We start from the raw sequence: 17,953 nt of genomic DNA, 5'->3' as shown, positions 1-17,953 counted from the left end.
TTTCACCTAGAGAGTTAACAGCTTAATTTCCAGTTTGGCTACCTCACAAGCCAAATAAATACCAGAGCAGATCTGGTTTATCTCTGCCATATTATTTCAGGCATTCTGTTCCCCTTTTTAAATATTTTCTAAGAAAGATACAAACACTTTAAAGGGAATTGCATAATGGATCCAAAGTCTGAGAAAAAAAGGGAATATGGATACTTTAATAACATCATAGGCAACCATCATTTTCCTTGTAAACTAGAATTCTGAATCATTTAATAGCTTTGTCTAGAACAGAAGTATACTTTATGTTTTAGGGGCAAAGAAAGTTTATTGATAATGCCTTCATGGGAGTTAACTTGGCTTTTGTCTTTGCTTTAAAAGAGCTTTTGTATGTCTACAGTACAATGGCATTTTAAATTTGGAAAGTCCAAGGGTGTGCTATTGAAATTAATGGGAATGTTAGAATTAATATTAATAAACCATTGTGAGGAATGTTGTTTGAGATCCAATATAATCTGATGGTTTGTTTTAAAAATGTTTCAAGTTTAAATGACTATGAACCTATTTTGCTTATTGTTTTCTTAAATTTGCAGTCTAAAATTACTTAGACAACACAAAGAAGATGCAAAATATCAGGGACCTAGAGAACTTGAGTCACTAGAGAAATGGATGTTGAAGACATTAAAAGAAGGATATGCTGTAAGTAATCAGAAACAGTCCTTATTTAAGAAACAATATACAGTTGAACTGTTAAAGGATGCTAGTAGAGCAGTGTTTACATTTCTGGAATAAAATTTTATGAGCCCAGGAATCTTATCTTTATGGAGATGTGAGAAAAATATTGAAAGAGAAATTACTTTGGCTAAAATTCAGGGTAACTCAAAACACATGATTTGCTGTCCTCATGACAATGGTAGGAGGACACTTAGAAATTGAAATAAATAAAATTTAACCCATTGTTTTCTTTATTGGACCAAAGACAAATTACTTTTATATATGCATGAAGAAACTACTCCCCAAAAGAGCTGCTTCTGTGGTCAGCCTTTCTTCATTTTTCTTGAAACAAGGTGGTTTCTGAATTTTAAGTTAGGGATTTCTCCAACTTCACTACCTATAGCTATGTGAACAGGGAATTCTGGGTGATGTGGTCCCAGGACATCCATTTGTGAAAAAAAATGCTGCAGGGAAAGAGGATGTCTTCATTTATAATCATGCCAAAGTTTGGCCAAACTGACAAAGTTGCAAACCACGATCATGAGACCGTGCCATCTGCATCCAGTTGTAAATCTGAGCTGGTTGCCAAGTGCCCAAAATGTGATCACGTGACTGGGGGCAGAGAGCAGCAGTTGCAAGGTCCAGTATTTCAAGGATGGGTTGTAAGTACTAATTTTTTTAAAAAAAGTCCTTTGTAACTTTGAATAGTTATTAAACAACCAATCGAAAATCTAGGACTACCTGTAACTCTTTTTTTTTAAGTTTAAGCATGCTGTCTTTCATGTTCTTTTTCTTGCTGCTAAATATAAGGAGGAAGAACCTAAATTGAAGCCATCAAAAGCACCTGATATAAAGCAAGGTCTTTATGAGCTCTCAGCAGATAATTTCAAGCAACATGTAGCAGAAGGTAATTTTATTTATTTATCAAACAAATTAATGAGAATATATTTATTTTTATTTTTATTTTTATTTTAATCCCATTTATATCCCGCCTTTCTCCGAAGACTCAGGGCGGCTTACAATTTAAGCACAAACCAATGTGCTTAGCAATAGCCTTCATTCTATGTATATGCATGCTTATTAGGGCTTTCGCCCCCCCCCAAGCGGCATTATTACAAAGTCAGCTTATTGCCCCCAACAATCTGGGTCCTCATTTTACCTACCTCGGAAGGATGGAAGGCTGAGTCAACTTTGAGCCTGGTGGGATGCGAACCTGCACTAATTGCAGGCAGCTGGTGTTACTTAAGGAGGCATTAGCCCACTGTTCCACCAAGGCTCCTTATGTGGCTCAGGGTTGAAATGAGGAGTCCTTGGTGCTTTCTGATCTTGGTTGTTTTCTTGCAGACATTTCATTATCCAAACTAGATAACATCACGTAGTAAGGAATGGGGTTTGCTCTCAATTTATATTCTAGTGGATTGCCCTATCAGTGTTGGTGAGAGTGGTCATGGAGGTTCTTTGGTTGGGCCATTTACTGTTATCTTGTTTGACAATTCCTTGATTGGGGTATTGTTTACTTCTTGATTGTTCATCTGATGTTGATCCCATAGGCGTACCTTTAATTTGTTGACAAATTTGTCCGTCATATTGAAAGTATGTGGTTAGGCAGAGGTTGATAAGATCCCCACTTTCAAGACTCATAGCGCAGATTGTAATGCAATATCGAGGATCAATAGCAACACAAATATGGATCAGATATGTAGATGACACCTTCACCATAATAAAAAAATGACCATTGAGACACCACAACACCATCAACATCTTCAAAGGAATCCAATTCACTAGGGAAAAAGAAAATAAATTACTACCTCACTACCTGCTGATAAGGATATCCTGGATATCAGGATAGCACACAAACCAACTAAAGCCCTCCAAAACATCCTAAATAAACCAAAAGACCCAACAGCTCCAGAAGAAAAAACAAGAATCACCTACAACATATAATGTAAAGACTGCAACTGCCACTACATAAAACAAATAGGCAGAAGATTAACAGAATACATCCGTAAACATCAACTCGCAGTCAGAAGACATGATGAAAACTCTTTAATTCCACAACATATGGGCAGACTTAACCATAGTTTCAGCTGGAAATGTGACCATCCTAGACCACACCAAGTCCAAAAACACTAAAGAATTCCTGGAATCCTGGCAGTCTGATAAATTGGCCATCAGTAGACCCATAGATACAAACAACATGTACATACTGTGCAGAAGAGACAATCAACAAGCCAAAAAGGGAACAAAAAGATATAAACACCTCCCCACCAGCAATTAACACCCAGTTGAGTACAGATTAACACCAAGATTAACATCAGACCAACAATCAAGAAGTAAACAATACCCCAATCAAGGAACTACCAAACAAGCTAACAGTAAGCAGCCCAATCAAAAACCCTCCAAGACCATTCCCACCAATACTGACAGGGTACAAGCCTCTAGAACTGAGAGCAAGCCCCATTGCCTACTAGCTGTTACCTAGTTTGGGCAATGAAATGTCTGCAAGAAAAAAAACCAAGCTCAGAGAGCACCAAAGACCCTCATTTATCAAACTTTGATAAATGATATTGAAAGTTCTTTTTAATGTTTCATTTTAAAGCATATTTAATTTATAGTATCCCATAATGAAAAAAATTGGACCAGGCAGCAATTTAACACAGACCTTCCACAATCTGATAAATAGTCCGATTGTAGTAGTTGCTCCATTATTGGAACATTTAACAGTGCTACATTCCACGAGTTGTGGTGTGAATGGTATTCTGAAGGGCCTCATTATAAGGCAGGGGTCCCCAACCCCCAGGCCGCAGCCTACTACTGGGCCTTGAGCTGTTTGGAACCGGGCTGCAGAAGTGGTGGGTGAGTATCCCTACTTGCTCAAACAAATACTCTCCTTTTTAGTGAATTATTAGGATGGAGAAATCCAGAGTAAATCATTAAGAGTATTAAGTATAAAGCTAGAAGATCAAAATGCGTAATGCAGGAATATAAAAGTATTGATTCTTTGAGAATGGAAATCTAAATATGGTATAAGCCAGGGGTAGGCAACCTCGGCTCTTTTATGACTCATGTACTTCAACTCCCAGAATTCCTGAGTCAGCATAGCTGACTCAGGAATTCTGGGAGTTGAAGTCCATGAGTCATAAAAGAGCCGAGGTTGCCTACCCCTGGTATAAGCCAAAGACCTGCCTCTTCTTGAAGCTTTACTGCATAAAGAAAGGTACGTAATAACTCAATGAATAAATACACTCTGTTTTGTGTGAGAGTACTACAGCCCTTCTTTTCTTTTAAAGGCAATCACTTCATCAAATTCTATGCCCCTTGGTGTGGCCATTGCAAGGCATTGGCACCTACTTGGGAACAGTTGTCTCAGTCCCTTGAACGGTCAAAGTCCGTCAAGATTGCCAAGGTAAGTTGAAAATTAATTACTTTGGGAGTACCACTGACAAAAAAAGAACACTGTTTGCTTCATACTGTCAACGCTGCTAACATCGAATGTTATTGCTTGACAAGAGATGAAGAAGTAGCCATTTCATATGTTAAACTTGTGTATTGCTTTAAGAGATTTAGTTTAAGGTTGGGAGGGGGGACGAGTAGGATTGCACCTTTCCAGGCCATCTCTAACTAGAGAAGATAAGACCTTGGCGGGTTTTCTAATGGAAGGGAAACTGATTCTTTAAATTAATTGGAGAATATGATTAATGACAAAATTAGAAAGGTGGAGAATTGTGTTTTATTATATTGTGCAAGGGGTGGAGATTTCAGATTCCAGCTTCCTTCGAGCAAGCATTTGCTGGTGTATTAGGCTAATAAAGGACTTTTATGGTAAACAGTGCCTCAGAGTCACCTGAAAAGCCCATACGTGGGAAACTTGACACATACACTACAATTAACATTATCAATTCACATCTTGGAATCTTTCATGCAAGCTATTTACCCACCATAATTCCTGAATTTACTGGAGCCTCATATGTTAGTCAAAATGCATTTGCTTGTCCATTTGCTTGACATTGATTGATTGATTCATTCATTCATTCCTAGGCATCCTGAGAAGTAGCTTTAGCAAACAGCTTATCCTGGAGAAATTATTACTTTTTATAAGAAGTCTCATGAGTAGTTAACACAGAGACAGGGGGTACCATAGGCTGTTATTTTAAAAAAGAAAAAAAAGCCAGCCCTGCAACTTGCTTTTATGACTGAGGTCCTGCTTTCATTGTAGGCATTTGCTTGTAGGTCTTAGAACCACTAAAAGGAGTATAGTTATATTGTTGGCTTTCTGATGGGGGAAAAAACCCTGCTGCTGGTCCTAGCATTCAATTGGGTGCACTGTTAAAGTTGAGAAAAAATTCTCAACCAAATGTAAGAAAGCCCCGTTAAAAAAATGTTTACCTTCTTAAAAAATAAAATTTTCGGTTGGTAATTTTTTTTAACCTTTTCTCTGCTAACTTCTTTTTCTTGTTTCATGTTGCTCTTCTCTTATTTTCCTTCTTACTGAGTCACTCTTTAAGCCATGTTGTTTGGGAATTATAGTCCCTATGGACTAGTCGCTGCTTTAAAATGTATTGAAATGAAAAGAATTTAATTTGGTCAATTTCCATTGAGTTCAATAGGCTTAAAAGTATTATTTGCTTGGCCTAACTATCTTATCTCATTTCATCAGAGCTTTAGGCACAGAGAAATGATTGCTTTTAAAGTAAATGAATTAATTTCTTTCTTTCTCCTCCCTGCTTTGGTCAGATAGAAACCATAATTTCTGTGCTTAATAAATTTAGATCTTCAGAGTTAACTGGAGTTGAGCAGCATCCTGATTTAAATGCATACAAGCTCATATATATTAGAGCTGATAATGCAACAATTCAACTTTTTATGAAAGTTTTTAGTTATTTATTTTCCCCTTTCCATTTTTTTTCTAATTTCCAAGTTAAGGGTTGTTGCTGTTGTTTAATTTATAAATTGCTACCATTTCTTTTTCCTACTCATTTTTTTAAATTTTATATCCTGGTTTTTCTTTCTCCATACTCCTAGCTCTTATTCTTAATTATTTTCCTATGTATGATTTCTTACTTAACATTTTCCTTGTCTTCAAGATTTGCTCTCATCCCTTTTTTATTCTGATAAATTCTACCAACTACATTTTAAATCTTATTGTTTTGTTGTTCATATCTTAACCTTGATTGTTCTGCTACCAACTTTCCTGTTCAGTTCCTATCACTACTTTTGTTGGATGCCGTTAATGCTGAAGGATGCTGACAAAATACTCAGTCGCCAGTCACCTTTCTTCTCAGCCCATGCCCCTCATCACTCATTATAAAGAGTGCTGGTTCTCCTAACCTCTTTGGCAGTTTTTTATATCCTCTGCAGAAGAATACTGTGGTTGACATCTCAGTTGAGCAGAGTTCTTAAACACTGTCTGAAAACACTAGGTAGTACAAAATATAGCAGCTACAGAAATAACAAGAACTGGGTTATTAGGACCATATCATCCCAATATTTCAGTCTATCTCTCAGTTCATTTCTGGATCCATTTCAGGTAGAAACTTGTTAAGCCTTTCATGATCTGGGATCACAGTATCTTATTTTGTATATTCCACCAAGCCCTGTAATCATCTTTGGAGAGTCTTTTCTGCATGCCCCCTCCCCTCAGGTTGAAGTGTGGGGTGCAGCTGCTAAGAATACACATGCATTCTCAGAGCTGTCTTGCAAATTCCCAGAAAGGCATCTCTCTTTCTAGCTCCAAGCAAAAATCTATTTTATTCTCCCAAGCCCTATAACTTTAAATTAAACATTTAATGCTTACCTACTCTTCTAATTAGTCTTACTTTTTATGTTTCAGTCTGTGCCATTAGTTAAAATTGCTTTCTTTAATAATTGTAAATTCTTAATTTAAATATTTAGACTCCCGTTTTTATCATGGCATTTATGTATTGACTGTAAGTTGTCTTGAGGGAGATTTTGCTCTGTTTAGTGTCTCTAATGATCTTCATCGTGTCATAACAGAAGAACTATTGTCAATTCTCCTTGTTTCTTATCATTTGATATAGTTTTTCATTTTTTTATTCCTTTGCTTCATTTTCTGAAGTTTATTGGCACTTTCTTGGTTTCCCCCCTATCATTTTTTTAAACAAACATATTTCCTTTAATAGGCTTTAGCTTCCTCTCAGTGTCTTTGCATGTTGTCCTAAGTTGATTTTTTTTAACTTACTGTATATTTACTTTTGATAATCCTATTTCCTCTTTAGTCCTTACCCACTATCATTAGGCAGTGTTTTCCAAGTGTTTTTTATCCAAGTCTCTGTATTACAGAAAACAAGCATAAATATCTGCTGAATTCAGTTAGATTTTCTAAAAATAAATAAATAAATAAACTTCTACATGAAGGCAAATATCCCCAAGCATGATTTTTAGTGATATGCTGCCTCTAAACACAAATGTTTGTCTAATATTTTCCATTAAATTAAGCCTGTTTCTGCTTTGGACGTGGCTCTATCATTGTCTCAAACTCAGTGTACACAAAACAGGATTTGTTTCCCCTTAAATTATCACTTTCATCTTCTTTTTCTTTTTCAGTCCCAACTTAATTCTTCAGTCTTCTCTGCAAGTTGAGTTTGGGGCATATTCTCTTTGCCTTGTTTGGCTCACATTACTACTCTAGCTGAGGTCTGTCTATTCTCTTTATAATGCTTTAAAATGTGCATTTTCTTTTCAAAAAAACATTCTTCACGCCATGCTGATTACACTGTTGCTTGTCTTCCAGACTGCTTGATTCTCATCTTAAATCCATTATAGCTTTCTTAACTCTTCACTCATTTAGCATTTCTGTTGGTGTGTTTAAATGTTACACTTAGCATTTTTTCTCTTCAGTAGCTTTTTCTATTTGACCATATTTAGGTTTTAAAAACACCTATGTTTTTAAACACCTGTATGTTTGAAAAACGTAAAGAATATAAACAAGAGATGGATAGCTCCATCTGTGCATCTCTATCTAGCATACAATTTATTTTCATAATCTTTTACCTTATCTTTTAATTCTTTTTCCCCCTATTTCATTCCATTCAATAAATATTAAACTGTTTTGTTAAATTTCTACTATCATGTGCTGTTTTCATCTTCCTAATGTTCTTTCTTTCTTTCCTGGCTTTCTATGCATGAAACTCTTTTTTTGTTTAGGATTTGACTTTTTTATGATGCTTACACAAATTATTTAAAAAGTTATTCATATCTTTATGCTTTCTTCAACATCGAGTCTCATGTTTGTTCTTTAATTCTGTTCTCATTTTAGTTATTGTATTGGTTTTACATATCTCCTTTTTTTTCACCCTAGTGTTAGCCAGCATTTTTTCTGTTTTCCTCTTTCGTGTTTTGAAATTGTAAGCCTGTAAGTGTAGAACTATGTATTTTATTTAAACACCATTCCTAATAAGTTTAGCTCCATACATACCCACTCTAATTTACAATACATCAGTTCAATAGTTGCTTCTTTTGTACGGTTGACCGTATGGACTTAAACATTGAAAAACAGCTATTAAGGATATACTTAACTGCATAAATTTACACCATAATCTTGGCTTTTGTGGATTAAAAAAAATATTGAATCCCTAGGTGGACTGCACACAGCATGCTGCAATCTGCTCAGAAAATCAGGTCCGAGGTTATCCAACTCTGCTTTGGTTCAGAGGTGGAGAAAAGGTAAGAATATTGCGAATTGGGCTTGTTTGTAAAATTACAGATTTACTTTTACACGATTGCTTGGACTACATTATTTTTAGGCCTATCTCAAATGTGATTATGAAAACCTGGCACTCTAGTTGTTGAAATTAAATTGTTGTATTATTGAATCATGACACATAAGCATGTTAGACAAAGATAAACTTTGTTGTAAGAGTTCCAATGTTATTTATGCTGAATTTACAAAAGCAATCTTTTCTGAACTCTAGATTTCACTAGGAAAATAAAAGATGGTCACGATAGCCTTCAGGCAAAGTGTAAATGAAGAAGTCTCATTGGAATAATGAAATCTTAGTTCTTTTCCTCATAAAGGCCTAATAGTAAGATTGTTTTACCTGTTGAATGTATTCTTTAGTTTAAACCATTTCCTTTATTTTCTGGCACTGTCTTCTTCTGCCATTTCGGATTCCTTTTCCTAGGAGTAAAAAAACCCTCTTCCTTTTGCCCATGTATAACTGCAGTCAAAATACTCCCCCCCCCCGCAAAAAAAATTCCGTTCTTGATTTGCCTAATGTCTGTTTAGGCCTAATTAAACCAAATTCTGATTTCAGTATGACTCCCTCAAGTGTTGTTCAGCAAAGAATCATAGTCTCAACACATTCAGATTTTCAAGGTTTTTAAAAAATAATTAAGCTAGGAATCCAGCTATATCAAAGGCATTGGTAAAATAATATATTTATCAGCTATTGTATCCTGCAAAAACTATTTAAAATAATCACATTCTAATAGGACATTAGAAAATGTTTGCTAAGCTAGAAATAATTGTGATTTGATTTTAGGTTGACCAATACAAAGGAAAGAGAGATTTAGATTCTTTGAAAGAGTATATTGAATCTCAATTAAAAGATTCCAAGGAAGCCATGAATGATGCTAAACCCACCAAAGCACCTAGAGAAACAACTCCTGAGGTAGGTCTTTGGAAAGTTATTTCATTAAAGAGATTTGTTTTCCTCTCACTAAAAATAGTTCCTCAATCTCACTTTGTTTGGCTACTCAGATATTGTACGTATATTTAAAGGTAGTATGTTTACTTCCTGTTGGATGGCAGCAAATTAAATTTTCCTGCTTTTTTTTACTCAGTCATTATACTTGTGACATCATACTCTGTTGCCAGGTTGAGATAGTCAGAAGTATTTTCTGTCTTAGTATGTAACCCAGCAAGGTGACAAGGGTACAAATGGACAGGTCAGACGGGATAACAATAAACAAGACTGTCCGAAAAGAAGAACCATGGGAAAACGAAGAGATCACTGGACCAAAACCAGTAAAAAGTTCATTAGCATTTCCATAACTTTAAATTCAGTTCATTTCAACATTTGTTTACCTGTCACACAGTTTTAACAGCAATGGGTATGGAAAGATGTTGCATCACTTCGCCTTTAAAGAATTTGCCAGTGTGGCATCAGAATGTTCCAGAGAACTCCAGAACATTCTGTTTCCCTTTGGATTATGCTGTTTCTGGAACTACCCAATATTGCATATCCAAGGGCTTATAATTAGGATCCTGGTAAGGCAATTTGACTCTAACCTTTATTTCTTTTTATAGGGCAAAGTTCTTTCCCTCTCTGAAAAAGATTTTGATAAAGAAGTGGCTAATGGGATCACTTTCATCAAGTTTTATGCTCCATGGTAAGTTTTCAGAGAGAAAAAGTATACTACAAGTATTTAACTTCTGTTTCTCTTTTTGTTGTGGAGCATATACTACCAGCCAAGCTACCTACTTCATCCTATAGAATTGGAAAATATAGCATAGAATAAATGACTAGTTTTATATATAAGTAATTGTTTCCTGTTCTGGTGACATCAGTGAAATTCTTGAGATAAACTGAAGTTAGTTAACTTTTAATTTGATAGCTATGAATAATTTGTGATTACACTTTAGTGTCAGATATTAGGCAGAATTGTTTAATTTTAATAAAACTAATGTACTTCTTTGAACTCATCCCTTTACAGTGTTTTAATGTCCTCAGATAGTACTCCTTTCCTCATTTATTTTGTTAGTAGTAGAAAGTAGTTAACTTTTTATCTATTCAAATAGTTTCGTGTTACTTCCACCTCCATTTATAGACATCAGTGTTGAAATTTTTAGTCTTGAGTGCTGACATACTGTATGAACGTCAAGGTTGCCTGTAATATACTTTGCCTGAAGGAGAATTAAGAATGGTTTTTTTCTGTTATCCAGCTGCATGTAACTCAAAGAACTGTTTGTTCCCTTGCAAGTGTTGGATTTAATTTAGTCTATATCAGTGTCAGAAAGTATAGGGCTATGAAGTCTGTAATATGAACATTTTGAAGGCTAATTCACACAAATATTTGTAAAGTTTTATTGCTTGATAATGAATACAGATAGTTTAACTTTGCTAAAAAATAATTTATTTTTATTTTATTTTATTTTAATTCCATTTATATCCCGCCCTTCTCCGAAGACTCAGGGCGGCTTACAAGCTTAGCAGTAGCCTTCATTCTATGTATATGCCTGCTTATTAGGGCTTTCACACACACACACCCCAAGCGGCATTATTACAAAGTCAGCTTAATTGCCCCCAACAATCTGGGTCCTCATTTTACCTACCTCGGAAGGATGGAAGGTTGAGTCAACCTTGAGCCTGGTGGGATGCGAACCTGCACTAATTGCAGGCAGCTGGTGTTACTTAAGGAGGCATTGATTTAATCAAGACTTAAGTCTTTCTTACAGTAATAGTAGGAGTTAATGATGACATTGATTTTATTATATTGCTTCTGATTATGTTGGATTCAACGTATTACTCTGATAGGCTTTACCTTCATTGGTAATTTTGTAATAATCACATATACTTGAATGATCAAGTGATTAAATATGAATTTGTAAACTGATCTAAGATTTGCTCGGGATTCAGTGATTTTATGGGTGGTTATAATGGGATCGTGATCTGTATTGTTCAGTGGTTTGAATCTTACTCCAATTGAGAATAGACCATCTTTGGGCACATATGTAACATTTGTGCCCATATTCATATTGTCTGAAGCTTCCCATCTGACCCATCCTAGCAGTACCTTACAATAGGTGAAGAAATATTGAACTTTGGGGGATAGGCATATATATCTTTCACTTATAAATTATGATGGCATGAAATTGGGCTATATTCTTCTCTGTTCCATATGAAATATTACATATTTGTTTAAGTAGCCAAGAGTGTATGGAGACTACTTTTGCTGTTTATTTTAACTAAATATTTACATTAAGCTGAACAACAAGAAGTTCATCTTATCTTAGTAGCTTTCATTATATACAGTCCACGCCTGTAATGCACACTCTGCATATACAGCAAGCTTGTTTAAAAGGACAATTTTATTATCTGAGATAATGATAGGGAACAGATGGCATGTACAAATGTACAGTATGGAACAGTTGAATAGATGTCATGAGAGTTGAATAATTTATATGTTAAATTCAGTCTTTAACTACTAGTTTATGAAAATTGTTTTGTAAGAAGAATATTAATTTTATATGCTTATTCCAGTGTTCTTTACATTTTGTGATGTAGCTCACTCAGGGTTTATAAAACTGTTTAACACTTACTGGAGTGTATCCATGATCTAATAGTTCAAATGGGGAAATTTATAAAAAAAATAAATCAGATTTTCAAGTGCCATTCTCAGTAAACTATTTGCAAAAAAAGATTAGAATGTATATAACATTTATTAAAGTATTTCTGATAAAGTTTAGTCCTAACTGTAACTATACTCTTTAAAGGAAATTTACTTAGGGGAATACTGGAAAGAAATGTAGAAATCAATACAACAGACAGAACTTCTCAAAACATTGACCTTATTTATGGATGTAATTATTTTTATTTATCAAGCTAGTAGAGAAGCTAGCAGCTTAAAAGAGAATAATATTCAAAATAAATCTAAATGTACAAAATACCAAGTATACACAAAGGAAATTTGTACTCAAAAATTTGCAAACCTTTTGAATTTTTGCAATATTATGACCTAAAATGTGATCTTTTCTTCACACAAGTCCTAAAACTAGAGGTAGAGAACCCAGCAAAACAAATGAGTCAAAAACAATTTACTTATTGAGGAAAATAATCAACAGCTACATATTTATCTTTGTTCTCCAACTCTTAAGCACCACTTTCATTTTTAATTGCTTTTGAGCTGCTGAGAAGTTATACATTGTACTATATTGTAACTTTTAACCAATGCATTTTTATATGTAGCATTTTACACATACATGTAACAAATGCTTTATTTCTGCCTTTTAAAATTTAGAGTTTGTTAGAGCAGTAATGGTGAATTTTTGGGGCTTTTTTTGTCAAATAAATTCAGAAAATGTCTAACTTGATTCTGCTAGGGTGTCACCCCCACTCCCAAACAAAAGAGAAATAATTAGCAATCTCCTCCCCCTACACACACACACACACATCTAGGCCATTCAGTTGCAGCATTGAGGCTGCACATGAGGTAAAGGCTGGAACTTCAACTCCAGCCATTGTGCCACTGGTGCCCTTCAAAAAGGTTGCCTCACACTCTTCCCCAGGACCCACAAGGCTTGGGGAACAGCACAATTGTCCCCACAGCCCATAGGTGCTCCCCAAGATCTGCCATGTGCCACTTACCTTCAGGCAGTGTTGTCTTTCTATTGAAGGGCCCCTAAGGCTGCTCTGGGTTGCACGAAGGTCCCATTCTTGAAGTATCTTCGGAGAAGGCTCTTCCACAGCCGCTGAAGCCACCAAAAACTTCATGCGCACCCCATTCTCATACAATTTTCATAAGCTTCAGAGGCCACACAGAGCACCCCATTCTTGTGCAATCTCCAAAAGTATTGTGAAAATAGGGCGTGCTATTTGAGAATAGTTGTCAGGAGGTGATGAATGCTGCCGTGTTACCCAAAACTTTGGGGCATGTCGCCTTTCAAACGTGTCATAGGTTTGCCATCACTGTGCTTGAGTTAGTGGTAAGAGAAAGGCCTTTGTCATCCTATTCAGCAAAAATTAACTTCTTTTAAAGTACCTTAGAAAAAGTTTTGTTTAAATGGTACATTCTTTCCACTGTCCTTAACTCAGATATGATATAATCTGAAAGAACGCAAGAGCTGTTAAAGTAGCTTACTTTGTTTGACTTGTTATTGATCCTTTTCCTCCCCAAATACCAAGAGGGGAGTGTGTTTTGTCTTAGATCTTGCATTTCAGAAGCATTTTCAAACTCTCCAAGCTTCCCTTTTCCAAGAAATATTGCAAAATTAAGGCAATTGTGCCATATTCTCCTAAATCCTAGAGAAAGGCAATCTCCTTAATCCTTCATAATGAACTTATCAGATTCAAAGGGAGTAGCTGAATATTTATGAACCTCTGGTAGGATGATGCAGATTTCTACTCATGAAAAATGGGTGGCGATTCTTATAGGTATAATGAAGCAGATGTGATTTAAGTTAATTTTCTGTCATCAGATATGAATTGGATTGTCTGAAAGGCTTCATATTTAGATCTGTATTTAATGTTCTTGTGTGACTACTAAACAGATTGTATTGTGATATGCCTAAGCTGGATTTAGTTTGGTTTTCTTTCAATTTTCTTTCTTTTTTAAAAAAAAACCATCAAAACCAAAATAAAATTTACTCATTATTTCAGGTGCGGACATTGTAAAAAACTGGCTCCCACATGGGAGAACCTGTCAAAAAGGAACTTTCCAGGACCAGTGGATGTCAAGATAGCAGAAGTAGACTGCACTGTTCAACGCAATGTCTGCAGCAGATTTTCTGTAAGCACAAAAGCTAGAATGGTATTCCAGAGTTTGTCCTAAACGTTGAAATTGCTAGTGGCCGTTAGTTTAGTCCAGGGGTGGGATCTGTGGCCTTTTTATGACATGCTGGCTCAGGAATTCTGGGAGTTGAAATCCACAAGTCATAAAGGAGCCATAGCTCCCCATCTCTGATTTAGTCAGTCCTACTGCTTTATTGTTAAAGCCATATTCTATGATTTAAAGGGTTTCCTTATTCCTGTTATACAAGGTCAATATGCTGGAGATCTTGAAACGCCTAAAAAAAGGGCAGGCCTAGTTAGTACTTGGATGGCAGACTTCTGGGAAGTTCCTAGGACTATAGCATTAAGAAATTAAAACAAAGGGCAGAAGATGGTCAAGACTAATAATGTCTATATTGCTGCCAAAGAAAATAACAGAGATTTAGCTTGACTTAAATATGTCTTAAGGGACGTGGTGGCTCAGTGGGTTAGGACGCTGAGCTTGTCGATCAGATGGTCGGCAGTTTGGCGGGTCAAATCCTGAGTGCCACGTAACAGAGTGAGCGCCTATTACTCGTCCCAGCTTCTGCCAACCTAGCAGTTCTAAAGCATGTAAAAATGCAAGTAGAAAAATAGGGACCACTACGGTGGGAAGGTAACAGCGTTCCGTGCGCCTTTGGCGTCTGGTCATGCCGGCCACATGACCACGGAGACGTCCTTGGACAAGCGCTGGCTCTTTGGCTTTGAAACGAAGATGAGCACCGGCCCCTAGAGTCAGAAACGACTAGCACGCATGTGCAGGGGAACCTTTACCTTTTTAAATATGTCTTAGACATGTATAGAATTGCATTGAATGTAACCGGAACGGTGGGGGTGGGGTTCTGCTAATGAATATATGCTGAATAAGAGGATAAGATTAAAATGATGTTTTCTGATTTCTTTTTTTCTCTTTCTGAAGGTCCATGGCTACCCAACACTCTTACTTTTCCGTAGTGGTGAGAAAATAACTGAACACACAGGAGCCAGAGATCTCGAAACACTGCACAATTTTGTTCTGGGACAGGCCAAGGATGAACTGTAAAAATGTACCTGCTTAGTTGCTGCTTCTTTAGCTGGGTCCAGTAAAGTTTGAAGTTGAATCATGGTAATGTTATTGGATTTCCAATAGTGGTTATGCGGGAAACTGGATGTTCTAAAATGTGGTATCATCTATGCACATGTTTGTGTTTCCTGTTATCTACTCTGCTAAACTTGAGGGAAGACTACAACAATTGGTAACTGTTCAAATTAGGAACCAGTATTTAGGGTACTGGTTACATCAATGAATTTCCACTTGTTCTATGATGAAAAAATTGTGTTTTGAAACAAAAATTAAGAGAAAAAAAGGCTTAACATCAGGACATATTAGTTTCACTGCAGATAACACATTAGTACAATATCTGCTACATAAAATTTACAGAGTTTAATCCCCATTTGTCAACCTGTTGCATCACTATCTTAATCTTCTTCAGAAACCAAATTAGAAGAAATTCTAAAGCACACAGACACACAAACATTTAGGAAGCTATCCCTGGCTATTTGCTTTCTGTTGCTGTCTCCTCTCATGAGGATGTGCAATGAAAATTAATGGTACTGCAGATTTCTAGATATTGGACGATGCTACTTCTTAGCTAAGCCAAACACTCCATTTAATTAAATTGCATGACTTGGCTGTCTTCACATAGATTTGATGTTCATTTCAATTCCAAAGAGTATAAATAAAATTTTACTGGGTGAGGATTGTCCCCTATTTACAATTTGTCAAATTCAGATTAGCTGGGATCCATTTTTACCTATGAACAAGTAAAACTTTAGAAGTCTATGAAAGACCTTCTCTTTTCCCAGGTCCACCATAACAAAGAAATCAAACTTGCTTATAGAATTTTTCTAGATGATCTGTAGGTTTGTACATTCTCCAGCCCCATCCAATCCTGTTTCCAATTTAGTATGCCCTAAGAGAGAGAATTAAAGCCAAAGACTTTCTTGTGCAAGTAGTGATACAGGATCGAACTATAGCAGCTAAATCTTGATCTAATTTGCATATGGATTATTGCCATCTTTCTGGGGCAGAGTTACGGGTCATTATCTGCAGGTCTATACAGAAGATATACAATATTCATAGCCATGTCTAGATGCTCTGTTTTGTACTCTAGTTTGTCCTTCCTTCATTTTTTGAAGGCTAGGGAATTTGTCCAGAACAAAGCTGGAAAAAACATTTGTGAATTATGGAACTTAACTGAAAGGGCTAATCACATATGGCAGAGAAATCAACACATATTTCTGCCTTAAAAGGAGCCTTTATTCATTTTAAAAACCTAAAGAAGCACAATTTTATGAGCTGGCTAAGTTGTAATTCATGAGTTTCTTGTACAAAATCAAGTGGTACAATTGTTTACACAATTTCTGAATAAATTTTTTTAAAAAAATCATGGTCTTACTAAATAATACATCAAAGTTAATATATCTGATGACTGCAATAAATTATACCTTTAGTTATTTACAAAAATCTTCTTAAAATGAAAAGTAGTCAAAGGGAAGTGCACTTTGTTGAAATTTTGCCTGGGCATTTATCTGGAATCTGACATTAGAATAAGTATCATATACCATTTGAATGTATTTTTCTCAAACTAAGGGTATGCCCCATTATTAAGAGTAAATGTAAAGCGTTTCTACTTCTCTGACTGCAGCTTTGCCTCAGTTTCACCTTGTCAGCTTATATTATTCTGAAGAGCAATCAGGTAAGTGTCTCTTCTTTAGTAAACTTAGTATGATTCATTTTCTTTCCCATTTGAGGAAACAAGATTTTTTTTGAAAAACTTGTAGTTTGAAACTTCTCAGTTCCTCCAGTGGAGTTACATGTTTTATGTCTAAGGAATAGATTCTGGTTTCATGTGCACATTTGGTCATGGTGCTGCCAAGACACTAAGAAAGTTGGTTAGAATTAGCAATAGGATGTAACTAGAAAATGCCTTTGAAAATAACACAGAAGCATCTTCCTATCTGTCTGATAAGCTTGCCTCCAAAACAACCCTTTGTTCCCAAAATGGTAGCTCAAAAAAGGTTGCCCTAATCAGATTATTAAGAGGCATTATGACCAGTTCTTTTTTATTTGAAAAGATAATGTATAAAAGTTGTCTTTAGCTTCTAAAGGAAGCAATTTAAGTGAAACAGTTCATCAAAACAGAAGACATTTTCTTGCAGTAGTTTCCAGGATCTCACATATTCAGTTTTTATGCCTTAAGGGTAAGCAAAGATAGTTCTGTTAACTTCTATGTGGTTGTAATTTCAAGTTAAAATTGTGCTTTTTATTCCTTAGATAGATTCCTGTTTTCTTCTTGAGATATTATCCAAAATGTGAGGAACGCTTGTTTAGTAAGACGGAAATGTAGTTGAAACATCAGGTTACTTTTGTCAGATCAGTCAATGTTCACAGGATCCATATTTTGTAACTTGCTGTGGCCTATTTAAAACTGTAAGATCAAAAAGCAATGACTGTGCAAATATTTAACAAGTAGTAACAGAATTCTTTGCTTTTCATAATTCCTTCTTAAGGCATAAATGCTGTTCCGGAAGCATTAGATTTTCTTTTTGCTGCTGCTTGTAAAGATACTTTGTCAGTGACACCCACAAGCTCTTACCACCATATTCCTGTATTTTTTCAAAATGACGTTGGAATTGTCATCAAAGTAAAGAACTGAAATTGCATTAAGTTTTGTAGGAGCACAACATGGTTTAGGAACATTCTCTGGATTCATTAGGTGAAC

General features: G+C 35.6%; 2 protein-coding genes across 2 annotated transcripts in view; one reads left to right on the top strand and one right to left on the bottom strand.

Moving 5' to 3' along the window:
- Nucleotides 1–16,611, top strand: part of TXNDC5 (thioredoxin domain containing 5) — a 26,998-nt gene extending 10,387 nt beyond the window's left edge. The window contains exons 3-10 of the mRNA XM_083359949.1: nt 582–687; nt 1,513–1,609; nt 3,993–4,108; nt 8,299–8,385; nt 9,204–9,332; nt 9,971–10,053; nt 14,040–14,169; nt 15,109–16,611. Of these exons, the coding sequence (XP_083216075.1) occupies nt 582–687; nt 1,513–1,609; nt 3,993–4,108; nt 8,299–8,385; nt 9,204–9,332; nt 9,971–10,053; nt 14,040–14,169; nt 15,109–15,231 (871 nt within the window). The 3' untranslated portion in view covers nt 15,232–16,611. The remainder of the gene's footprint in view (nt 1–581; nt 688–1,512; nt 1,610–3,992; nt 4,109–8,298; nt 8,386–9,203; nt 9,333–9,970; nt 10,054–14,039; nt 14,170–15,108) is intronic.
- BMP6 (bone morphogenetic protein 6) overlaps nt 15,109–17,953 on the bottom strand; it is an 86,932-nt gene continuing 84,087 nt past the window's right edge. Inside the window, exon 7 of the mRNA XM_083359939.1 lies at nt 15,109–17,953. Within this exon, the coding sequence (XP_083216065.1) occupies nt 17,804–17,953 (150 nt within the window). The 3' untranslated portion in view covers nt 15,109–17,803.

The sequence above is a fragment of the Vipera ursinii genome, assembly GCF_947247035.1.
Source record: "Vipera ursinii genome assembly, chromosome: 3".
In the NCBI taxonomy this organism is placed as follows: Eukaryota; Metazoa; Chordata; class Lepidosauria; order Squamata; family Viperidae; genus Vipera; species Vipera ursinii.
This window is presented reverse-complemented; position numbering and strand designations above follow the sequence as displayed.